At 37.8% G+C, this 26,817-nt stretch overlaps 1 protein-coding gene across 6 annotated transcripts in view; it reads left to right on the forward strand.

Moving 5' to 3' along the window:
• The window catches only part of ATF7 (activating transcription factor 7), a 104,977-nt gene that overhangs the window by 386 nt on the left and 77,774 nt on the right, over positions 1–26,817 (forward strand). For 2 of the 6 annotated variants that reach the window (XM_006756963.1, XM_006756965.1), the window contains exon 2: positions 21,107–21,175. In XM_006756963.1, the coding sequence (XP_006757026.1) occupies positions 21,128–21,175 (48 nt within the window). In that variant the 5' untranslated portion in view covers positions 21,107–21,127. Of the gene's footprint in view, positions 1–17; positions 80–18,848; positions 18,871–19,550; positions 19,610–20,749; positions 20,869–21,106; positions 21,176–26,817 lie in introns of those variants that run through there. The other 4 variants (XM_006756964.2, XM_006756962.1, XM_015559580.1 and 1 more) reach the window with 4 other exon arrangements.

Raw genomic sequence — 26,817 nt, forward strand, 5'->3', positions numbered from 1 at the left:
CCCCCTCTGTCTCCTCCCGCCCCCCCCCCTGGGGGGGGAAGGCGGGGCCAGAGGCCTGAAGTGTGGGGAGAACTTGGGGGTAAGTAGCCCCGGGGGGCACAGGGCGTGGCAAGAAGAGGGGAGTTGAATCCTGAGGGATTGGAAGTGTAGTAGTGTAGCCTACGGGAAGGATCCTGGGATTGGGGTGGAATGGGAGAAAGGGGAGGGGTGCTAAACTGGCTTCTGAAAGAGTGGGGTTAGGGACTTGGCATTGGAAGAACCTGGAGGTAATAGGCAGAAGGTAGGGATGAGTAGGTGAAAACATGGCAGTAAGTGAGCCTGGAAAGATAGATAGGGTTTAGTCATTGGAAACGAGAAGCATGGCATTTCGATTGAATTATAAAGAAGAATATCAGGGACATGGTATCAGGAAAAGTATAGATTTGGAAAAAATTAAGTGAATGAGTTTACGAAGACTTACATAGTGGTGGGCTTGGGAGCCAAAAGACTGCACTTTGAGAAGGGTATGGGGGACTCCAGAGGTGAAAGGGAGGTGTTTGGAAAGGAGACGGCTGATGTATACAGGTTTTGAATGTAGGTATCAGAAAAGACTTGGGTACTGTTTTAGGGCTTTTGGTGGGTATGACATCCAGTCTGGTGATCAGCCTGCAAGAATGCTGGATAGGGGTTGAGAAGGATAAGAAAAAAAGAACACTTTCATCACTTTTACTCTGATTTCCTTTTTCCTTCTCTAACTGTTCCCACATTTAATCTCTTCCTAACTCGGGGGTGGGGGCCTGGGACGGAAGCACTCCAAGTCGGAGTCCCAGAAGGAGTTACTGTTGCTCGAATTGCTTGTTTATGTTCTCTGACGAGGGTGTTTACTACCCAGAGCACCTCCTACCCAAATTCCCATGTTGCTACTTTCCTAACTTTAAAAGTTTGTTTTCTGCTTAGTGGGTGTTTTAGTATTTCTGAAGGTTGTGTCATAAGTGAAGGTTTGTGGGGGTGTGCACGGTTTTCTCCGCAAGCCCACTTGATCCCTATGTTTAAAAACTTTGCAATAGTGTAAGTAATTTCTGTAGAGACATCAGTCTTTATAGGTTTTCTAAGCACAGAGAAATATACTAAACTGTAGTTTGTTTTGTTAAATATGTCTCACCTACTCATATTCTTTAAGAATTGTTAAATGGATGGTTGCAGTTTTAATTAGCTTATGTGATATATTTTTAAATGGTGTAAATAAAATGGACACATATTTCAGGAAAGTGAAGAATTTCAGTTTCTTCCTTTGTGTCCAGACTCAGAAGCTAAATACATGTCATTATATCTTAGGGCAAGGGTTGGGGAAATCAAACACAATTTGTACTTAAACATGGAGGATGTAAGGTAAGTGGAGACTATTACGAAATGTAACATGTCTGTAAGGAAAGAAACTGAAAAGTTTGGCAGCTATACTAAGTAGTTTTACCAGTTCTTAATTCTGTACACAATAATGACAAGCCTTTGCTCTTTGTTTGATAGTTGTGTATTATTTAATGATGAATTGGACTAATCTAGCCAATTGGACTAATAACTACTTTATTAATACATATATTTATCTTTTACATTCCTTCTCTTCTCCTTTTACTTTTTAAAAAAATATTTTTATTGATTTCAGCGAGGAGGGGAGAGGGAGAGAGAGTTAGAAACATCAGTGATGAGAAAATCATTGATCGGCTGCCTCCTACTAGGGATTGAGCCCACAACCTGGGCATGTGCCCTTGACTGGAATCGAACCTGAGACTCTTCAGTCCCCAGGCCTACGCTCTATCCACTGAGCTAAACCAGCTAAGGCGTCATCTTTTACTTTTGAGAAGCAAATTATTAGCTGAAATAGTGTTAAAGCTGTTATGTGAAGAGAAATCTAAGTATGTTGTTTTGTATTAACCTTTGGTTTTCAGCTACCATTTGAAGCTTTTTCTCTTGGCCAGGAAGTCGCCCATACAGCACACTGAGACCAATTGATTGCTGATCCTTCAGCATTACTTAACTGAATTTGGTTCCAGTATTTCGCATTCAGAACATTACTATTAGAGATTCAGACATTTTCACAGTTTGCCTGGCGATAGCACACAAAAATATCCAACAAAATAGCAAAGCCCCTTGTTTTAGTCTTCCATCCTAGAATTTGTGATGGCTTTGACTTGGGCACTGTTAAATGCAAGACTTGTTTTTCCCATTTCCCAATAGTGTTAGCAGAAAGTTAGAGTGCTCATCCTTAAATTTGTGAATCAAAGGTACCATCCCGTGATAGTTCCAGTGTTGTAATTAGTAAGCATTTTTCTTTATTATGGATTTTAAATATTAATGGATATCATTACTGTATCTCCTTTCTTTTTCCTCTTCCTACTTTCAACCCAAAATGGAAATCGTTTTTTTAACAAATTCTTAAGCTACTACTTTGCCTCAAGTAAAGTCCCTGGCTCTGTCTGAACACAGCTGCTCTGAAGTTCTCACAAGTTATTGTTTTGTACATGTCAAGACTGAGTTTTTCCTAGGCTGCAGTAGGAGGGAGTCAATGTTACAGCAGCCTCCTATCCACGTCTGATAAGGAGGAGCCTTCTCCTTGTGAGGAAGTTTTGGGTGGAGCAAATAGCATTGCCATATAAATATCTAATAAAGACTACTCTCTTCGTGGGACTAGTTGGCAGGCTGGAGTATAATTGTCCCTTATTTCTTGATTAAACTAAAGTTAAGGTGCAGATGTTTCTTTAAGAAAAACAAATGCAGTATTCATTTAAAAAAAAGAAGCATTAATTTCTTTTGTTGTTGGTTTCTCTGAAATGGTACTGATTTTAGAGTTCATGAAAAGTTTTCCATTTCTTTAGAAACATGTGAAAGAAAGCAGTTTTAAGTTTCTCATTTTTCAACGGTGCCTTCCTTCCTCTTAACAGACTTATTTTGGGATTAAGTATATTCATGAAATGTGAAAAGGCATCATATTTGGAATGCCTGCAGCATAGTCTTTTACCTTCCGAATGCTATAAGACAAAGATCCCCACTTCACAGATTCCCTGTTCCATTTTGGAACTCTACTTTTAGAACATTCTTTACATTGTGCTGAAGCTCTTTCATTCTGCCATCTCAAGCTACAATAAATAAATCTAATTCTTTGTCAGCATGGCAGTCCTTCACATATTTGATGACAGTTATGTCTTGTTAGGCTTCTGTTACTGGGATAAATATCCCAAGGTCTTTCAGCTATTCCTTAGATGACATTTTTAATAAAGTTCAGGCTCCTCATGAACTTAGTTGCCTAAGATTTTAGGGCTTCTTGTCTAGGTCTGAATATAACATCTAAGATATCTGATCAGTAAAAGTACAGGGGAGAGTGGCCTCTTTTTAAAATTGAACTCTATACCTCTATTTTTAAAGCCTAAGATCACATTAATTTGTATAATTGATTTTTAAAATATATATTTTTTTATTGATTTCAGAGAGGAAGGGAGAGGGAGAAAGAAATAGAAACAGCAATGATGAGAGAGAACCATTGATTGGCTGCCTCCTGCATGCTCCCAACTGGGGATTGAGCCAGCAACCTGGGCATATGCTCTGATCTGGAATCAAACCGTGACCTTCTGGTTCATAGGTCAATGCTCAACCACTGAGCCACGCCACCTGGGTGTGTAATTGATTTTTTAAATGTAATTGAAGACTTTACATTGATCCCAGTAACTGTCATCTTGTTGGTTTTGGTTTACTGTTTTAGCTTGATAATGTTATTTAGCCTCTTGGGCATTCCTCATATTTTTGTATCGATAGATAAATGTGATAAATATGACTCCTGTGGTATGTGTTTTCTTAATTTATTTTTTATTGTTGACAGTATTACAGATGTCCTACACCTAAGTTTTTGTTTTAGGGTACTGGTAAAATATATAAGGGTAAAGCAATGCTTTAACATCAGCATACTATCAACAGGTTGATATTAATCCATTAATCAGTCTTTTGGATAAAATTCATTTATGAATCCACCTACTGTTTTATCACCTAACCTGTATTTTTTCTGAAGTAGTAAGAGTTGTCCTGTTGTAATCTAAATATATTCTATTTTCTGGGCATATACCTGAGCTTCTTGGCTAGAGACCCTGTTAAAAAAAGAAAATGAAGTTAGACATGAGTTACTATTTTACTATCTTATACTAATGTTTATAGATCACTGCATTACTTGCCAGTTGTTTAAAGCCATCTACTTAATAATTCATTTTATAATCTTCTTGGTAAACAATATTTCATCAGTCTGTAATTTCTGGACTCTACCTTCCCTGCCCCCTATTTTTTTCAAGTATGTTTTCCCCCAAGTTCCAAGACTTCTGGTTCTGCTTCCTTTTTTTGTTTAAATTAATGTAGAATAATTAGCAGTGTTTCTTTATATTTGTATGCTCTTTGTCATCAGATGAAATTCTGTTTTAGAAACTATTTTAGGACAAAATGCTATTCCCTGAACATTTTAAGTTACATATTAAAGAATTAAACTATTGTCCACATAACAGTTGTATTATGGTTTTCCATAATGTTGACATCTCCAAGTTAGACCTAACTTTTCATTTTCTGTTTGGAATAAAAACTTGTACCACCTGTAAAAAATACACAGATATACACATACATGTAATTGCCATTTATAATTATATAACTTATTGGCGTGGTGGTCTGTATTTGTCACAGTATGTGCTGTAGGTGAAATGGTACTACAAATAAAATAGCACATCAGAAGACATCTCTAGGGACTAAGACTTTATGTTGGCAGCCATCAACTTTTCTGTGTGTTAATTTAGACCTGATAGTTGAATTTATGTTTGAGTAATTTAGCTGATAAATGCATTGTTAAAGCACCTTCCTCTTTGGGGGTTTTAATTTTTACTTTCGTTTTTAGAAAATTGCAAATTGTGAGTGTAAGTGTTCATGTGGAATAAAGTAACATGCTGTTAGGGAATGCTTTACAACAAATATTTTGCATTGGGTCGTTTCATGTCTTAAAATATTTTATTATGACATTTTCTCTTTAGAATTTCCCTGGTGGACACTTTCTGTTGAAAGAATGTTGTTTTTCTGTTAAATCATAGTATTTGGCTTCCTTTCCTTCACTTATTTGTCCTTTTGTTTAGAAACTTTTAAAATCTGAATATACTCACTGTCTGTATGTAAGGAAAGAAAATTCAGTTCAGTTTGAAAGTAAACATACTGTATGGCTTCTTTGGAAAGGAAGGATGAAGTGTTACAATTCAGGAAAGGTTTTATGAAAAGATAAATTTATCTAATTTCTAAAACCTTGTAGGCAGACATCTAGGAAAGAGTCCCAACTAAACCAAAGGTGAGTTACTGCATTAGTCTTATGAGGAATATAAGGACACTTATTAGGAAACAAAACTCATTACAAACACATGAATTTAACTTCGTTAGTTTTTTTTTCATCTTTGGGTAATTTTAATCCTAAGTGTTCTCATACATTTGAAACCCAACTGTGCAAAAAGTTTCTCTTTTCTATTCAATACTGCACTTATCCTTAATAAATATCAATTTATGAAAGTCTAACAGGAACCAAGATTTAGCTTAAAAAGTCACTTTTGAGCTTGTGGCTTGGGCCTCTGTGGGAACAGTACTGTTTTATCGTAGTCCTACCTTCCCAAAAAATCTAACTTGCTTTCTTGAGTAGAATTACTTACTAATACCTTATTATATGGTATAGTGCTTTTTTCTGACATAGTGGACAAAGGAATCTTATATGCTAAATTAACCAAATTTTATTTGGGGCTTAAAATTTATGCAGTAGAAAAATTACTCTTCTTTTTCCAGATAAAAATAGAGCATAACCATTCTTTTTGAAATAGGAATAAGCCTGACTATATTATAAAAAGAGGATGATTTATTGAATATAACATATAATTGCTGTAAATGATTTGTGTTGGCATCAAATTTCTTGCCAGTAATGTTTATTTAAGCTTTATCAGACTTGGATAATACCATGTTGGTTTTCTTTAGCATGGTATTTCTGGTACTAACATGTCTCTTTGAGCGCCATTTCCTCTTATTTTTTATATGTTTTAATTTATTTTAAAGAGAGAGGAAGGGAGAGGGGCGGGGGGAGAAAGAACATTGATGTTAGAAACATTGATCTGCTGCCTCCTGCATCCCTCCCCTATTGGGGATCAAACCCACAACTCAGGCGTGTGCTCTGACCAGGAATGGAGCTGGTGACCTTTTGGTACATGGGACGATGTTCATCCAAATGAGCCACATCAGCCAGGGCTAGCACCATTTTCTTTTTTTTTTAAGTGTTTTGTTGTTGTTGCTGTTAATCCTCACCCAAGGATATATTTTCCATTTATTTTTCGAGAGAGTAAGGGGGAAAGTGCGAGAGAGAGAAATATTGTTGTGAGAGAGAGACACATTGAGATATATTTTCCATTTATTTTTCGAGAGAGTGGCAGGGAGGGTAAGGGGGAAAGTGCGCGCGAGAGAAATATTGTTGTGAGAGAGAGACACATTGATTGGTTGCCTCCTACGTGTGCCCTGACTGGGCCAGGGATTGAACTTGCAAACCAGGTACATGACGTTGACTGGGAATTGAACCCATGGCCCTTTGGTGTGTGGGCCCACGCTCTAACCAGAGAGCCACACTGGCCAGGGCTTTTTTTTTTTTTTTTAGTTTTGGTCAAGCAGTATCAGGCTAATATTTATGCATCTGTGTTTGGGACTGTTGAAAGTTAATCAGTGAGCATAGGAATACCCCACATAGATCACTGTGTTGCCAGTATGTGGGCAGTCTTAGAAAAGATTTTGTTAAATTGATTTTAGAGAGAGAGGACGGGAAAGGGAGAGAAACATTGATATGAGAGAGAAGCATCAATCAGCTGCCTCCCGCACACTCCTTACTGGGGATCCAGCCCACAACCTGGGCATGTGCCCTGACCAGGAATTGAATCAGCAATCTTTTGGTGCACGGATGACGCTCAACCAATTGAGCCACACTGGCCAGGGCAAGTCCATGAAGATTTCTAACCTATCTTTAAAGATTGGTACTTTAAGGTTGATTAGTATTGGTTTATTGCTTTGGGGATCCTACTTTATCTGAAAATGAATAGGAAAAAACCTGAAACACAACATTAGATTTTGACAGCTTACCAATTTCCAGGAATTTTTCTGTTTTTAAAATGCATATTGAGGCCAAACATAGGTATGATGTTCTCTATTTCTAACTCTGCTTTCTGCTGTCACTTTAGCAAATGGTTGCTTCTTTGTTTTTGCTTTATTAACTTTTCTAAGGATAGTTCAAAAATAGTTCCTTGAATCCTCCAAAAGCCTAGAGAGATAAAAACTTCTACTCAAGTAGTTGGCTGTATGAAGCTGCTTCCAGATAGGTTCTAAACTTTGGCCACGTGTTGCCTAAGTTATGACTCAGCCTAATTCTCACTTCCATCTGCTTTTTGTCATTTGCTACAAAACTCTTTGGTCTAGTTAATCTGGATCCTTTCTTTGAAACCTGTGCCTGCATGTCTGAGCCTGAAATTCAAAATTAATTTCAACCTGCTCTCTGATTGATCAATCCAGGGAACTCCACTGTTTATGTATTTCTTAAAGCAGTGGGTTTCCAACTTCTTTTGGTCCTAGAATCCACCCCTTTTTCTTCTTAAAAATTAATTGAAGACTCCAAAGAATTTTTGTTTATCTTGGTTATATCTATTGATATTTAGTATATCAGAAGTTAAAGTGGACAAATTTTAAAAATAGAAATTTATTTTAAAATAACATAACAATAGTTTCCAAAAGATTTAAGGGAAGAGCTTTAAATCTCTTTAATGTCTGACTTAATAGAAAACAGCAGGATTCTCATATCTGCTTCTGCATTCAGTTTGTTATGATATGCTGTTTTGGTTAAAGTATATGAAGAAACCATGGGCTCAGACAGATATGTAATAGGAAAAAAAAAAGGTTCTTTTTCAGATAATTATAGATAGTCTTTATTTTTTGATACTACACCAAAACTTGAAAAGTGATAGTTTGTTAAAGGTTAGATGTGTAAAATCAAAAACTGTATCTGTGAACTTTTGATACTCTCTTATAATAAAATGCATTGGACATGCCTGGGTTGCGTATCAATCCCCAGTAGGGGATGTGCAGGAGGCAGCCAATCAGTGATTCTCTCTCATCATTGACGTTTCTATCTCTTTCCTCTCTGAGATCAATAAAAATATATAAAATGTATTGGGCCCGGCAGATGTGGCTCAGTTGATTGAGCATGGACCCATGCACCAAGAGGTCCCAGGTTTGATTCTCAGTCAGGGCACATGCCTGGGTTGCAGATTTGATCCCCAGTAGAGGGATTGGCTGTGCAGGAGGCGGCTGATCTATGTTTTTATCTCTCCGCTCCTCTCTTTCTAAAATCAACAACAACAATAATAAAACATATTTAAAATGCATTGGCCTGCCTTGCCCTTTAAGTAGATCTTTAGCCATGTATGATTTAAACACCCATGAACGTTCTGAAAGGGATCAATAGGGATCCCTGGAGCTCACTTTGAGAATTATCTTATAGTACCAAACTTGAAAAATACAGCTTCTTGCCATACAGAAGGAATAGAAGCTCTCTGTTTTAGTGCTTCTCAAAGGGTGTCAGAATTACCCAAGGTGATAATTCTTGGAAGCCAAAGCCCAGTGAATATAGGAGGCCTAGGAATCTGTTTTTTAATGAGGTGCTAGGTGAATATGCTAAATATTCAGAACTAGGGTTAATTTTTTTTAAATCTTTATTTTTTAAACATATTTTTATTGATTTCAGAGAGGAAGAGAGAGTTAGAAACATCAATGATGAAAGAGAATCATTGATTGGCTGCCTCCTGCACTCTCCTCAGTGGGGATTGAGCTTGCAACCTGGGCATGTACCCTTGACTGGAATTGGACTGGGGACTCTTCAGTCTACAGACCGATGCTCTAGCCACTGAGCCAAACTGGCCAGGGCTAGGGTTAATTTAAATTAACCACATTTTAGGAAAACCTAATTTCTAAATTTCGAAAAATTAAATAATTTAGTAATTGTCACATTATCAAAGTTTTTAATTGCCCAACCAGTGTGGCTCAATGGTTGAGCGTTGACCTGTGAACCAGGAGGTAACTGTTCTATTCACAGTCAGGGCTCATGCCTGGATGCTGGCTCCATCCCCAGTAGGGGGTGTGCAGGAAGCAGCCAATCAATGATTTTCTCTCATCATTGATGTTTCTATCTCTCTCTTCCTCTCTAAAATCAAAAAAATATATTTTTAAAAAATAAATAAAAATCCTAATCCTTATTAACAAAATATACACTCTAACATTTGTCATAATTGGGATATCTTAATTAACCATGTATTTTAATTAATAACAGTATAAATATCAGTAGTTGGCAACTAAGGCCAGATAGTAAATATGTTAGGCTTTGTAGGCATGAGGTCCCTGTTTAAAACTACTAAACTCTGCCACTGTAACACAAAAGTAGTCATAGACGGCATGCAAAGAGTAAGTGTGGCTCTGTCCCCATAAAATTGTATTTATGAACACTAAAATTTGAATTTCATGTAATTTTTACATGTCACAAAAATATTCTTTTGTTTTTTTTACGGATATTTATCTTTATTTCTCTAGGTAAATATCCAGTATTATTTTCTTTTTTATTGTTTTATTGCTTAAAGTATTACAAAGAGTATTACATATGTCTCCTTTTCCCCCCCTTGACATTCCCCCGGCTTCCCCTACCCCTCAGTGTCTTGTGTCCATTGGTTATTCTTATATGCATGCATACAAATCCTTTGGTTGATCTCTTACCACTCCCCCCAACCCTCCCCAGGCTTCCCACTGTAGTTTGACAGTCTGTTCAATGCTGTTCTGCCTCTGTATCTATTTTTGTTCATCAGTTTATAATGGTCTTTATTATCCGTAAATGAGTGAGATCATGTGGTATTTTTCCTGGCTTCCAAGGGGCCTTCTCAGCCTCACAGGGGCCGTCTCAGCCTCAGAGGGGCCATCGCAGCCTCACAGGGGCCGTCACAGCCTCGCAGGGGGCGCCATATCCCACGTTGGGGGTGAAGGTGCAAGTCACAAGCTCCTCTCTCTGTCTCTCCTGCTGCTCCCTTGCGTATCGCCAATGCTGGAAGTTTCTCTGGGTCCGGCTCCGGCTTTCTCCGAACCTGATTCTGCTTCTGGAGTGTGTCCCTTACGTATGCGAGGAGTTGACATCTACAGTTTGTTGGGTTAGGCTGTAAAAGCACAGGTGGTTCCTTATGTGCCACTGGCACAACTTGGGTGGGGATGTAAATTGAGTAGGGCGGGGTCACCAGGAATCTCCAGGGCGGAGCAAAGAGCAATGGCGTCTCCACAACTCCTCACCTCCGCGACTCCGCGTCTCCGTTTCCCCGAGTGCCAGCGAGCAGCTCCACGAGAAAGCCACCCTCGCTCTCCAACCTGCTGCAAGTCCATCTAGCCTCTCCCTGTAGGGGTCTGGGACCTCAGAATCCCGCCCCAAATAAGCTCAGTGGATTCGAGTGTTTGTAACCCCTTCCGATTGAAAAAAACCTCCTGGCGCCTGACTCCGTACCTCTGTTCTTGGCGCCTCTGTACATTCTACTCAGTCTCAATGCTCTTCTTTCTTTCCTTCCAGTTGTAGAGCTTCCACTGGGCCAGCTTTCCCATGGTTCTGAATGATAGCTGTTTGTCTTATAGTTGGTAGTTTCAGTGTTGTTGTGGGAGGCAGCACGCACAGGTCTGTACCTTACGCCGCCATCTTGGTTCTCCCCCGCCAGTCCTTCATTTAGACGATAACTGGATTATTAATTTCCCAGTTATAGTCTAAATCAGTGGTTGCCAACCTTTCGAACCTCATGGACCACAGTGGTCCACGGGCCACCGGTTGGCGACCGCTGGTCTAAATGGAGGGAGCCAACCTATCAGTGTTTTTCAATGTTTATTATAGTGAAATGGACTTAATTTTAAAACTATGGGCATTATTTCATTTTCCTAGACCAGTGGTCGGCCAACTCATTAGTCAACAGAGCCAGATATCAACAGTACAACGATTGAAATTTCTTTTGAGAGCCAAATTTTTTAAACTTAAACTATATAGGTAGGTACATTGTTATTAACTAGGGTACTCCTAAACTGGCCTTTGCTAAAAACGTCCTCAATCTGATTGCGGTATGTTCGCTGAGGCCGACCCCTTCCAACTCTCCCATCCACACTCACCTTGTATATTTGTTTCATCTATCTTTTGTCACCCACGCGCGATTTGTGGAAGCGACTAGCACTAACCACTGCACAGTGAAACTGCTGACTGGCTTATTCAACTCGTGCATGAATCGCGCCGTGTCTCCCGTCGCCCTACTGACCGACACTCCCCACTTCTAACACCACTTCTTTAAAATAGACTCGCCCAGGCCGAAAACCGACTTCTGCGCATGGGCCACGAAGTTTCAATAGAACTGTACGTGCGTGCCCGCACGTGGTATTTTGTGGAAGAGCCACACTCAAGGGGTCAAAGAGCCGCGGTTTGCCGACCACTGTCCTAGACAAATGACACTCCAAGAACTTGTAGTCCCTCAAATTAATGTTTCTGGACATTCGTTTATATTATAAACATATAGGAGACACCTGTTGTATGTAAACTTTTGGAAATACACAATTCAGTTAGCAGTCAGTCTACAATATGCAAATTGTCATCCAACTTTAAAGAGTTATAAAAAAATGTGGTGTCCATTTTTATATCTTATTTGGGGTATGTAAAAACAGGTAATTTAGGACTCAGGCCAACCTCAACTTCTTGACACATCTTTTGCCTGTTTTTTGTAGCTCTCTGCCTCAGTTTTCAAGTCTTAGTTAGCAAAGTGCTTTAGAAAAACCCGATATAAAACAATAAGGCTAATTAGTATAAGGTTATAGTAATATATATGCTTTCTATATAATACTTTTGGGGCCATTGATTTACCTACTAATGAAATAACATATGTAAACTGATGTTATGCTAAATAATACAGTGGAAAATGGACCCAGAATTTAGGAACAGAAATTTCAATTACTAAATAAACTACTCCTAGTAAAACATGAGCTTCCTTTGTTTTCTGGGAGTTCACATAACCTGCATTATGGTCTAACAGTTCTTATGTTTATTGGAATCTTCCTTAAGTCAGTTTTAAAAAAAAAACAAAAAAACGCATTGATTTCAGAGAGGAAGGGAGAGAGAGTTATAAACATCAATGATGAGACAGAATCATTGATTGGCTGCCTTCTGCACACCCCACACTGGGGATTGAGCCCACAACCTAAGCATGTGCCCTTGACCAGAATCAAACCCAGGATCCTTCAGTCCGCAGCCTGACGCTCTATCCACTGAGCCAAACTAGCTAGGGCAGTTTAAGTCAGTTTTCTAGCGGCACTGAGTATTCTATGGTGAATAAAATGTTGTCAGCTGAGGTATAGAGATAGTTGTTTGTACTCTGCTTAGCAGCAGCTAAATTATCTTAGACTTTGAAACTTGGTATCCAAAGTTGTGTTCTTGGAATAGATTTGTTTGTGTGTCATTTCTTTTTAATATCATAAGGTAGTGGAGCCCATAGAGCTTTGATTGGGTGCCTGTCTAAATTTTTTAGGTTGTTTATAGCTGAGCTGAAAGGCATTCAGTACCTGGTAAGCTGGTAATCAGCTCTCTTTATTCCCTTTGTGATAGATGGTTGAAGAAATTTCTGTGTTTATAAGTAATACTCGTTAGGGAGCATTCATGGGATTCTGAAAATGGGTCCTTGGAAGGCAACAAAGGAATTATCTTGAACTGCTTAATTTACCTTGTGTATCGATATGTTTACATCTCCACCATGTCTATTTCTATATGAAGCTATTCGTTTATAATTTTAGAAAGTTTTTTTTGTAGTCAGTTTTGAACTTAATTTGTCATTTGGTTCTGTTACTTTGTAATAGAGAATGAACAACTTTGTATGATTTGTAAATATACTGTTTAGTGCTTTGAAATAGTCTAGCAGAAACCTGGCTGTTGTGTCTACGTTGGTTGGAGTGTCCCCCTGTACACCAAGAGGCGGTGGTTCGATTGGTGCCAGGGCACATTCCCAGGTTGCAGGTGCCCCGGTGAGGAGCATGGTTGGGGTGTCTTCAGGGTACAAACAGGAGTCAATCTATCATTGTTTTACTTTTTCATTATGTTTCTCTTTCTCTCCCTCTCAAAAAAACAAATAACAAAAAAAAATTTAAAATGTTATTTAAAACAGTGTAGGAGATATGGGCCTTTTAAAAAAACATATAGACATATGTTTTAAGTCATGCAGCTTGACATTCCTTTTTATTATTAGATTACATTATAATTTTAAAAATTTATTAAAAGCAACCTGTGATCATTGTAGAGACTTTGAAAATACTTAAGCACAAAGAAGAACATAAAATAATCTGGAATACCATTACCCATTCATAACCATTATTAACATTTGATATTAGTATTCTCTCTTTCTATGTTTATTATTTTGTTTGCTTTTTTATAGATTTGAAATTATGGTGCATATGTAATTTTATATCCCGCTTTCCCCTCACTTAGTATATAGCATTTTCTAATGTCATTAAATAGTTTTCAGAAACATTCTTAACTTAAATATAGTCTTTTGTAAGGGAGTATCTTAATTTATATTTATCCCTTCTTAAACATTTAATTTGTTTTATTTTTGTTACAAATATGACTATGATGAACATTTTAATATATAAATAGTCTATGTTTCTGGTTTTAGCTTCAGAATAAAGTCCTGAAAGAAGAATGATTTGTTCAAAGGATATGAGGCATTTTAAGACACTTAATATAAATATTGTCAGATTGCTTTCTAGAATTACTGTCCCAATTTGTACTCCCAAAAGTTGTATATTAAGCTGCCCTTTCTGCTGCATCCTCAATTAGCATTTTTTTACTTGAAAATATAGTTTAACAGCTCTGGACTAGGTTTTGTTTTCAAGGGGCAATTAAGGGTTAACTTTACAGATACCTCCTCCCCATTTTTAACATTCTAACCAAAATCTATAGAGCTTTCTCTATGGCATTTGGATTATAAGAAAAGCACAGAATTGGTTGAATATCTATATATAAAAAGCCAGCGATGTAATGGCCATAACAACCGTAACGACCGGTCGCTATGACGCCCACTGTGGCTAGCGAACCGCCCGATCAGGGGCTGGGGCCGGCTGGCCAACCTTGCAGCCCCTCCCCGTGCCGGCCTGCCCCTGATCAGACTCTCCCATCCTGATTAACACATTGTATGCGGAAAACGAATTTATACGTTTTATGTATTTATATGTTCTACCAGTGTAGTAGAGTGCGGGACACGTATTAATACGTTTTTTATAGACTAGTGGTAGAATGCGGGTAACGTATAAATACGTAAACTAAAGTTATCATAATTTTACTGAACGTTGCCATTTGCACAAAAAATTAGCAAAAATGGCCCGCGCCACCTGTTAGTGCGCGATAAAAACTACCCGCAAACAATGTGTTAATATATGTAAAATGCTTAGCAGTGTCTGACACAGAATTCAACCAATGATATTATTAGAATAACTAGAGGCCCGGGGGCGGGCAGGCCGGCCAACCTTCCGCCAACTCCTCCTCCCTACAGGCCCAGCCTTTATCTGCCCCGATTGGGGCCGGGCTGGCCGGACCCCACCCATACACGAATTCGTGCACTGGGCCTCTAGTAGCCACATAAAATGCCTTAGGCACAAAGTAGTTATAAATATATGTTTAAAATGTCTTCTCTATGAATAGCTTTAAATACATAAATACCTGCATAGCAGTTGTATTGTGGTCCCAACAGCTTTCTGCAAAAGCTCAAAGTATACTTGAGCAAAGTATACTTGAATATCACCGTTAGATTAAATAAATAAATATTTATTGAGCATTAACTGTGTTGTAAGAGGAAAGGCTTCCAGGAATTTTAACCTAGATTTCTGTATTCTATCCCATTCCCCTTTGGTCACAAATAATATAGCCATTTCCTTTTTATTCATGAAACAAAGTAGTCCACTTCTCGTCACTAACATACCACTATTTCATTTCTTTCATAGAATTATTTGTTATTAATCTAAAATTATTTTATTGGCTTAATATTTGTTTTTTCCTTTTAGACCATAAGCACTATGAGGGTAGAAACGATGTCTGTCTCATTCACTGTTGAATTCTGGGGCCTAGAGCATATGGCAGGCACTGAAGAAAATATTTAGTGAATTAATGAATTTTAAGCTGAGTTAATTTACTTTTTGGCCTAAAAAGTAAATTGTGGTTATTAGTTTCAAACTTTTTCCTTGTCAGATTTTTTACCAAGACTGTTAACCCCTCTTTTTTGTGCTCTAGTCTATACTCTAGAATTGCTAGCAAAACAATTTGATGAATGACTACAAAGAATCGGTGAAATAGCAAGGGGTCTAATATGTGCACTGATACCTCTGACTAATTGAACTTATAAATTAAGCCATCATTCTTACTACTTACCTGGCATCTTTCCTGTCAGATGACAATGATTCTTTGCCTGTCCAAATTTTAATGAGGCTCCTAAACCTTCTTTTAGGCCCATCTGTGTGTGCACTTCCTTGTAAAATCCAGTGGTTTCCTTTGTTTGTTTGTTTTTTAAGTATATTTTTATTGATTTCAGAGAGGAAGGGAGAAGGAGAGATAGAAACATCAGTGATGAGAGAGAATCATTGATCGGCTGCCTCCTACACGCCCTCTACTGGGGATTGAGCTCACAACCTGGGCATGTGCTCTTGACTGGAATGGAACCTTCAGGCCGCAGGCTGAGGCTCTATCCACTGAGCCAAACCAGCTAGGGGCGTAAAATCCAGTTTTAGTAAAAACTGCTTCCTCCGCCTGGATATCTGATCACCCTCATATCTGATCAGGTTCTTCATCCTCCACCACCCACCAGGTGGTGTCTGATCACTCTGGCCTGTCTTTAGCAAGAATCCTGTTAGGTCAATTTAGCCAGAATCTCCCTTCTCCTCTTAGTAATTTTCTATCCATCGACCCCTCGCCCTGGTGCTTGGCTGTGCATTCCCACTTGCCCATGCTGTATTTGGAATTGAGCCCAGTTCTTATACTGAGATGTCTTTTCCCCTATTACAATAATCCTGAATAAAATCTGTTTTACCACGCTACTATCCAGCTCTGGTTTTCTTTGACATAGATGAGTGATTTTTTTTTTTTTTTTGCAGAGGTCTATTGTCTTTTTATTTTTATGTCCACTTTCCCTTGCGCTTAGTAGTTCCTTAGTAATGTTTTCTGAATGAATGAGTGATAGCTAGTCTGAACCCCTTCTAGATTTTCATGAATCTTTGATATTTATGGTACATGTGCCCTTCTCGTTTTTTGTACCTAGCAACAGCTGCTTTTTGTTATTAGGAACCTAAGAACAAACCCTTGGGTGTGATTGTATATGGCTTTTATTCCTTACTGAAAGTTGGACCATCTTATTAACATTAGTTGGTTACTAAAGAAATAATCACATTATAACCAGGTCCAGAGAACTGACTCTTTGGACCTCAGTGACAGATTCCATTTTTATTTTATTTTTTATTCATTTTATTATTTTTTAATCCTCATCCAAGGATATTTTTGCATTGATTTTTAGAGAGAATGGAAAAGAGAGGAAAAGACAGAAATATTGATGTGAGAGAAACATTGATTGGTTGCCTCCTGTACGAGTCCTGACCAGGGCCCGACCAGAGCCTGTGTGGGGAAGGAGCCTGCAACCCAGATACATGCCCTTGACTGGAATCGAACCCAGGACCCTTCAGTCCTCAGGTGGATGCTGTATCCACTGAGCCAAACCAGCTAGGACTCCATATTTAATTTATTTTATTTTAAAAATATAAAGGTAGAGAGAGAGATACACATATGCACAATAGAGAGATAATTTTTTAATTTGTACATTGACCATTTTAGGTTATACTTCTGGCTGTGACAAAACTGTTTAACATAGATTTTACGAAATTACCCCGGTTATTAAAAATCATTTTCTAAATCTTAGAAATTCTTCAGTTCCCTCCCAGCATTCAGATAACTTTCTATCTTTTGAGCAAATACTAATTTTTATCATTTATGCATTCTGCTGATTCTTGAGTACTTGAGCCTTTTCCTTGGCAGACTTGGCCTCTAGGACAGCCTTTTTATGCATCCTTTTTTTCCCTGTTCCAAGATCTCCACTGCTCTTTGGAGATATCTCTAAATATAGGATGTTCCCCCAAAATGAATGCACACACTTTGAATAATTATAAGGGCAGTGTTTATTAAAATATATTTCATTTTCAAAATTGAGTTATCAGCTGTTAAAGTGTATGTACATTTTTGGGAGGGACACCCTATATATTTCCTTTACCTGCTATTTATTGCTTAGTTCTATAAAGTGCTTGAGTTTCATCCTGAAGATCAAGAAGCATACTATGGATGTGAGTGCCATGGCCAGACACATGACCTACTTGTCAAACTGTGCAGTTACAAATGAACTGAGTTAAATTCTAGTGAATGGCAACATCATTATTGAATCACCTTTTCTCTCAGTCAGTTTATACTACAGAAATGTGTTGCTTTTTGTTTTTGAGAGGGCATCAGTTTGACCTCATAACTAGAGATTTTTTTAAAAGTATGAAGTAGAAATAAGCAATGGCATTCATTGTATATAGCAATTGATGCAACAGACTGGGAATGGAGGAGAAATTATTTTTGTTTTGTTACTTAAAATTTTTGTTTTTATTTATTCGTTTTATCACTAATTTTTAATCCTCACCTGAAGACATGCTTTTTTTTTTTTAAATATATTTTATTGATTTTTTTACAGAGAGGAAGGGAGAGGGATAGAGAGTTAGAAACATCGATGAGAGAGAAACATCGATCAGCTGCCTCCTGCACACCCCTCACACTGGGTATGTGCCCGCAACCAAGGTACATGCCCTTGGCCGGAATCGAACCCAGGACCCTTGAGTCCGCAGGCTGACGCTCTATCCACTGAGCCAAACCGGTTAGGGCCAAAGACATGCTTTTACTGATTTTGGAGAGAAAGGAAGGAGAGAGAGAGAGAGAGAAACATCAATCAGATGCCTCCTATTCACGCCCCGACTAGGAATGGAACCTACAGCCCTAGGCATGTGCTCTGACTAGGAATCAAACCCTTGACCTTTTGGTGTACAAGGTGATGTTCCAACCAACTGAGCCACACTAGCCAAGGCAAAAAAGTAAGTCTTTGTTGATTTGAGAGAGAGAGAGGGAGAGAGAGAAACATTGATGTGAGAGAAATTTGAGAGAGAAACATCGATCGGTTGACCATACTGAACCTGCAACCTGGGCATATGCCTTGACAGGGAATCGAACTGATCTACATGGGCCAGGAAAAAATTTTTTTAATGTTAGCTAGAAATTTCTTAAAGTGGTGAGACATCATTATTGTGCTAAATATTTAATATTTTTAGAAGACAAATCATTTTAAAGTGAAAAGCAAGAATGATGAAAAAGAAAAGGGGCAAGAGATTGAGAGAATGATTTAAGAATAATTGTGAGTACTTAAAGAGGGCCTCCTTCCTCCCATTGTGATCTCCCTTTGGTGAAAATGGCAAACAAAAGCCAGCAAATAGGGAAGGAAGCCGGAAATCCCAGTTAGTGACTGTCAGATTAGAATATTTAAGTCATGAAAATGCATGCTTCTCTTACATTTTAATGCTTTCCTTCCCCCCAACTTGTTTTTGCTCCCCTTTAAATTGCTTTAAAAAGTTATTATTTTTTCATATCTTTTTCCTAGTAAGGATTCAATTAAATAAAATTTGGAAGGCGTATATTATAATGTGATTGTGCAAAACCAGGTAAATTTTTGAATTTTGTGATTTGGGGGAAACCATTCCAGAATTTATTTCATTACTTCCTATGCCAATATTGCCTCACTCCTCAGCCAGGACCCCTTTTCCTCCTCTCGGTAGAAAACTGAAAAAACTTAGCCTCAAATAACAAAACTAAGATAAAAATAAGGAATCTTGTCTGGTCCTTGTATCTCCTCTGTTCCTTGTAGTTTTTTTACTTCTTGGCTGAAAATATGTTAGAGAACCTTGTTGAAATAAAATCTCATTTTGTGATTATATTCAGAAAGCAGTTTCTGGGATTAGGAAGGGAAATTATCTCCAGCACAGCAGTTGTAGGATTTTTTCCGGAGATAAATTGCTTTTCATAAATACTCTAAATTTTCAGTCATAATGCCCTTGGTCTTTGCATTTATTTACTTTTATTTAGTTGTATTTATTTTTTGTACTATGTTGTAGTTCCAGAAAGTGCTAAAAAATCATCATGTATTTAAAACAAACAGATAAACCAGAAAAATCCCCTTGTCCTGAGGCTGTGTGAAGAAAAATAAAGCTCTCATTTTCCCAGTACCCAATCATCAGCTTGAGCTGTCCTCTCAGGAACACAATTTATTGAAGCAATTTATCCTGGCTAAATGCGATATAAATCTGTGTACACCTACGTACATGCAGGCTCTCTTCCATTACAGCAATAATGCCGCAGCACCAGTTTCTTCATAGTTAGACCCTGTTCCTGTCACACTGAAAGGTGACTAAGAAGCCCTCTCTATTTTACGGGCACCCCACAATTTTAAACACCGATTGGTTGTGGAATTACTGATCAGACTACCAGAAATACTGTTTTCCAACCCCAGAGTGAGTCTTCGAGAGTTGAAGAAGCATTGTTACCTAGCTACCCTCTGAGTTTTAAGCATGGTATTCTGATTACCAGATCTAGTCTAGCACTTTCATATTTTATTTTAACGCAGGTCTGACTGAGGTTAACCTGACATTTTGGTTTGTCTCCAAGATAAAAATGTGAAATTTGGTTATAATTCTGAAGGCATATTCAAATTTTAGTTCTTTCTCTTTCACCTTCTTTTGTTCATATGCCTTCATATATCTTTCTCTCTTATAGAAGGATGTTTGAAAATGTCCTTTAAGAGTTTATCCTATAAAGAATGTTTTTATATCCCCCCTCCTTTTTTCCCCACCCTTTCAAAGTATGTTTTATCTATTTTTGTATTTCTAATTTTATTCCTAGGAGAGATATGAAAAATTTCCCCAGCACATTCATATTGGAATTATTGTTCTTTGACAAATAATTTCTATCAGCATTGCAAGAGTTAGCTTCAATAATTAAAAAACAACAACAATATAAACCCTGTTAAATTCTTTAGAGAAATAGAGAGGATGGATGGTGATGCCTTTTAGTGCCATTTCTTTATCCCCTGCAGCAGCACACATCTGTTGGCTGCAACCGATCAGCCCAAGAACTCTGACGAGAGCAGCACAAACAGCCGGAACATATTCACCCAGTAAACCCCCAAAGAGTCGACATTTGTTTTATTGCTGCTTTTAAAAACCTAGCCATAAATAGAATCAGAGGGGGAAGGGCACCGATATTTCTCCATTTGCCACAGACTATTGGTGGGGGGAGAAGGAGGCTCCCAGTGGGGAAGAAGGTTTTTATTTTTATTTTTTATTAATGAAAATTATTTCCCGTGTAGCCCAATAGGATGGGTGCTTTGTTTTCTTTGGCAATAATCTGGGATAAACGACCCTTGCCAACCGTCTCCTAGTTTATACACCAGGGAGCCAGATTATAGCCCTGTAAAATGGAGCACCCCTCCTATAATCCCTTAATTAATTAAATGACAAATTTTGGTCTTCTCTAGTTCAGAAATATGGCTTCCGCATCGAGCGTTCAGTGAATTTATTGACATAGGGAACTGCACTGGTTGTAATTCAGCTTACTGTAGAAGTGTATTATATACTGTAGCAGAAAGAGGGAAAATCCAGCAAAAGGTTTGAAATTCCTTGACTATTTAGGTCTAAATTTTTCTAATTAAAAGTTTCAACTGAGGCACAGTAAGTAGATCATATGCCACCTGTCTAATGTGTCTCCCCAAAGTAGCCTGTGTTTACAGCTTTGATAGATGGCATTCTTGGAACACCTGTTTCTAGGGTTGATATTTTTGAAGCACTTTTTTTTAAAACTCCAGCATATTTAACATAACTTTTCCCCCTACCTCCTCCTCCTCAGCTCCGCTCTGCTACATGAAATATGGGAGACGACAGACCGTTTGTGTGCAATGCCCCGGGCTGTGGACAGGTACGTTTACAATATACTTTATTGTGAATGTCTCGTTGTGAATCAAAGTGGCTGTTTTATCACTAAGGCAAAGAGTTTAAAGCCGGTATTTTACGTGATCACTGGAGGTAATCAGATCAGAGGATTTGCAGTGTGTAAATCCAAGTTATGAGGAAGTGTAGGCACTCTACTGTAATGAAATCTGCCTTTCTCTCTTTCATATTGTTATTCTACTGGTGTTTGTTTTCCAACACGGTGTTGAGGAGTACACGTTGCTCTCCTTTCTAAACCTATCTATCTAAATACAAAGCCAAGTTTTGAAATATCTTCTCCTCAACGTTCATGGATATGAAAGTCAGCTTAATATATTTGGATAGGCAGCTGAGAACGCACCCATTCATTGTTAACCCCAATTTTCCAGAGTCTATTTGGATTTTTTAAATACGAAAAAAAGTTTCTTTTGACTGTTGATTCAGAAAATCATTGTTAGCTGCTATGGCAGATATCTAAGGAAGACAAATCCAACATAAAACCTGAGATTGCATAGCAATATATAAGCTGCAAGACTTCTCAGCATTTTCCCTGCTGCCATGTTATTGTTTGTGGATGTGTATATCATGTGTCAGATATTTTTCATCATATACTTTTTTAATAAAGTAATTTTTTGAAACTGCCTTTCCCCCCCCCATTTTGTACTTTCTTGGTTCTTCATCCTATACCTTCCCCTATTTCTGTGTTCCACAAAGCATGAATAAAGGAATACAACGTTTTCTCTGTCTTCATGAATTGATTTTATGGATCCTGAAGGGTTGTATTTCTTGTTCAGTTAAAAATATGTCATGTGACTGTCCAGTGACACTTACTGGTGGTGTGTGAGATTGCAGACTAGTTCTATTAAACATTGTAAATACTTAGACAAAAAGAAGAGAGAGTTACGTTCCAGACATTCCTAAGAATTGGAATTTGAGAGGTGGATGAGATGGGGATGGTGACAAGGAATAGGCAGAGGATGATTTCAAATTCCAGTAAATGCCGAAATTTTCAGAAAAGACTGAAAACGCATTGTATTCTGAAGTATTCAGCATTGTAGGGTGTATTTCCTTCCTTGTCAAAGTTTTCAGCTTTATTGTTGACTGCATGTTTTCTCCATGTGGTTTATACTTTTTTTTTTTTTTTTTTAACAATAGAGGCCACTTGGGAATATAGAGTAAATTTCTTTCACTTTTCAGACATCTGTATTGGAGTACATATCTGAACCTGATTCCTCCAAAATTTTGTGTGAATTTATTGATAAAAGTATTTAATTTGATTCCCATAATTGATACCTGGTACCTTTTTCACTTTTCTTCTTTACTTTAAAAACCTGCATTTTTGGTGAAAATATATATTTTTCTCATACTTACATTTATTTTTCTTCACTTATTATTTAAGCCACGTTACGCCTATAATCTCTCTTATATGTAGTGTGCTTAAAACCACCCAGACAGCCAAAACCGGTTTGGCTCAGTGGATAGAGCGTCCGCCTGCGGACTGAAAGGTCCCGGGTTCGATTCCGGTCGGGGGCATGTACCTGGGTTGCGGGCACATCACCAGCGGGAGGTGTGCAAGAGGCAGCTGATCGATGTTTCTCTCTCATCGATGTTTCTAACTCTCTATCTCTCTCCCTTTCTCTCTGTAAAAAAATCAATAAAATATATTAAAAAAAAAAAAAAACAAAACCCACCCAGACAAGGACTTAAAGAAATAAAAATGGATGATAAAAACAAAGGAATACATGGGAAAAGCATCTCTTAAGCTCTCTGAGGATGAAAGATCTGAATAATGTTTCTTGAAGCTGTCTCATCAGAAAAGAGTAGTTTTCACTGAAATTTGAGAGCTGGTTTCTTGTTTGTTTTTTTGTGGGGTTGTATTTTTGTTGTTGTTTTTCATTTTGGACTAGAGGTAGGAAATCAGTAGGTACTTTTCACTTTGGTTTCTTATATTGTGGAGTTGTTTACCATAAGCCTTTTTCTTCCCCTACTTCTCCTTCCCATCTCTGAATTGTTCGTTGGTATTTTGGTGGTTAGGATTAATGATAAACTCTGGCGTAAGTCTTGAAGACTTTTTCCCCTCAGTGGGTGCAGAGCTTCGGGAGACTACTGCCTTCTTTTGGAAGTTATTTGTTTCATAGAAAAAGAATAGAAAGCTGCAACTTAAGGCTTTGAAGGTAGCCAGATTTTTTTTTACCTTCTTGCATGCTAAAACTTTATGGTCAGGTGAAATTGTAGATCTTTACTTATATTTTAGTCTTCTTCCAAGTTTTTCCCATATCTGGTAACAAATACTAGTAACTCTAGAGTGGGATCCCTGCAAGATTTACTGTTATATGAAATAGTGAAAATCTAGCAGAGAAGATAAATTTGGTACAGTGAACTACCCTTGACCTGTCATCCAACTTCCTTATATATATATACCTTGAAAATGGTTTCATTCTGGAGACACCTGGAGGCCTTTAAGCTATTTTTAGACCTCTGTCATTGATTCAAATTCTTTTTTTTTAATTGCTTAAAGTATTACAAAGGGTATTACATATGTGTCTTTCTTTTCCCCCGCCCTTGACTATCCCCTGGCCTCTCCCACCCTCCAGCGTCCCATGTCCATTGGTTATGCTTATATGCATGCATACAAGTCCTTCGGTTGATCTCATACCCCTCCCTCCTGCCTCCCAAGTTTCCCCGGCCTTCCCGCTGCGGTTTGACAATCTGTTCAAGGCAGCTCTGCCTCTGTATCTATTACTGTTCAAAAGTTTATAATGGTCTCTGATTCAAATTCTTTATTCCAGAAATAGTAAAATAATAAAAAGGCTAAGTCCTAGGAAAGATAATAAGGACCATGATAATTTTTGTTAGGGATGGTTTAGAACTTAATGCTATAGAAGTCTCAAAAACCAGTGGCTTTTACCAGTTAGATTCTAACTGGTGGTTCTCAACCTTCTAGCCTTTTAAATACAGTTCCTCATGTTGTGACCCAACCATAAAATTATTTTTGTTGCTACTTCATAACTGTAATGTTACTACTGTTATGAATCGTAATGTAAATATCTGATATGCAGGATGGTCTTAGGCGACCCCTGTGAAAGGGTTGTTCTACCCCCAAAGGGGTCGCGACCCATAGGTTGAGAACCGCTTAGAGGAAGAAAGAATGAAAGCAAATTATAATTCAAGAGACTGATCCTTAAAAACCAACCAACAAACAAAAACTATAGGAATTTGGCATTATTTTAATATCTGTTGCCTGCCCAAGCTTTACCCCAGGTACCCCCAAACTCAGAAAACATCTTACACTTTAATATTAAGTTAGGAAGGTGAAAGGAAAATTCACCTAAAATAGACTAGTGGATTATACTCTCCACCATATAATCAAAACCACCAGGCTTTCAATGGATACATAAACATGTTTTGGTTGCTAGGTCTTTAATGGCTGTTATTTTTGGATTCTGTTCATGATCCACTTCCCAACAGTAAGTCTGATGTGACACAGCTGAGTTCTAAATATGCTGCCTGTACTTTTTTTTAGAGATGGCTGCTAAAGGTTGTGTTCTCTGCATTCTTATCTGAAAAGACAGGTGATGTGGCTTTTCTCTGTTGAGACTCTCTTTCTCTTGAGCCTCATCACCTTCATGAAGAGGAATTCAGGGAAAGCAATATTCCTACTAATACCTCTCTGTGGAGTGTGGCAGCAGAGGTAGTTAACAGAGCTGCCTCCAGAGAATGGGTTAGTGTTGCTAAGGCAGTCATCCCCCAGATTCCCTGTGACAAAGGGCTGGTTAAATTTGAGTTGTATGGGTTTTTGATGTGATGGTTAAAAGATAGCATATACAGGGTGGGGCAAAGTAGATTTATAGTTGTTTGTATGGAAAATAATACAATAATAAATTATAATACAAGAATAACCTCTGTGTTTTGCATATCACAACTATAAACCTACTTTTGCCAACCTTTTATTTTAAAAACATTGTGAGTATAAAATGGCTTTGCCTGTATGTGAGTGTTAAATAATAGAAATATAGTTGGTGGCTGAATCCAGCAAATCTTGTGATTTTTTAATGCTTTAGGAGGCATTTTTACTTGAAGGTGGATTATAAAGTAGGAAAAATTACTATGTATTGGTCAGTAATCTTGAATTAGAGATAGTATTTCATGAGGATGCAGTTAGATAACATACCTTTTGGATGCTTTTTCTCCAGTTTTTATTTTCAGTAGTCAACCAATTCCATATTTCTATACCTCTTCTCAAGCATAGATAGATACTGTATTACAGTACAAATTATTCATATTTAAGTAGTCTTTCTGGTTATTGTAATCAAGTCACTGAGCAGAAGCTGGTCATATAAGCTTATTACTTAAAATGTCTATTTCCTTACAAACAGGAACACATTTCCTATGAAGAGATACTGCTTAACGGATAGTATCATCCTATTATTAGTCCTTGAGAAAGGTTTCTGTAATAACTACTCTGTATCAATGCTGTCCTTTTAAGGAAAAATCTTTTGATTGTTTCTCTGTCCAGTGTGACCTTAGGGGCTGTTACTCTTTTTTTTCCCTTCTGAGAATACATACTACTAGAGCTTTTCTTCTCCCAGAGGACATTTAGGTACAAGTTGGGGTTCTGTTCATACCTTTCTGAGACATGAAATGTAACTTGCTCATGGAACTCCTGTTTTTCCTTCCTAAGGCCAAGAATAGCAGTAGAGCCCTAGTTGTGGTGGGATTGAGGGCAGTTTCTTGTACCTCCTTATCTTGTCATATAGTAGGAAAAATGTTTATGATGTTGTAGACCTGGCTTCACTTGGCATTTAACCAACCTCCAATGCTGTTTATTGCTTCGTATCCTCTGCCTCCATGAACATTATCCCTTAAATCTCTATTGCCTTGTAATATATGAGGCAACAAATAGTTTCTATGATTGGTTAAATGCTGGCATGCTACAAAGGTATATGTTTTACTGCCTGTATAACACAGATCTGTAGAGATTATTCCTATTGTCCCAGCCTTCCCATTAAATGGGCCATACAGACACTATGGGACTCTGGATTTTTAATTCTATCCCTTTGGCAAGTTTCCCTATTAACTGGCATTAGCACAAAAGAAAAGCAAGGAAGAATGGGTTGGTGCTGATTACTGAATTTTTTTATATCAAGGGAGCATCGTGAATTGGAGAATAACGGGAAGAAATGGCTCTGGTAGGTGAATGCCATTTATGGTGGTATATGCTGTCTTTACACCTTCAACAGGTGAGGGCAGTTTCAGGCAAACAAATAAGCCTTTCTTCCTCACCCTCTGCCAAAAGTTTAAAAAAATTCAAATTTTTATTTAATAATTCATATTTCATTCAATAATTCATCCAGTTCCCATCTGGTAAGAGTGCCTGCATGCTGTCAGGCAGCTGAAAATACCCTGCATTATGCACAATTAGGCCAAATGCTAACCTTGTTTTTTGTAATAATATGTTGATTTTGCAATAGCTTTCAGTTCACTCTGAAAACGCTGCAGTTTTATGTAACCTTGTGATGGAAGTAGACCACTGTTATGCATTGTGTTGATAAAATTGGGACTGGGGTAAAAAGAAGTGTAGAGGTTTTATGAACTAGGAATTAAATCCAAGTTTTTAAACGTCAGATCTGA

The sequence above is a fragment of the Myotis davidii genome, unplaced genomic scaffold (assembly GCF_000327345.1).
Source record: "Myotis davidii unplaced genomic scaffold, ASM32734v1 scaffold233, whole genome shotgun sequence".
NCBI lineage: Eukaryota > Metazoa > Chordata > Mammalia > Chiroptera > Vespertilionidae > Myotis > Myotis davidii.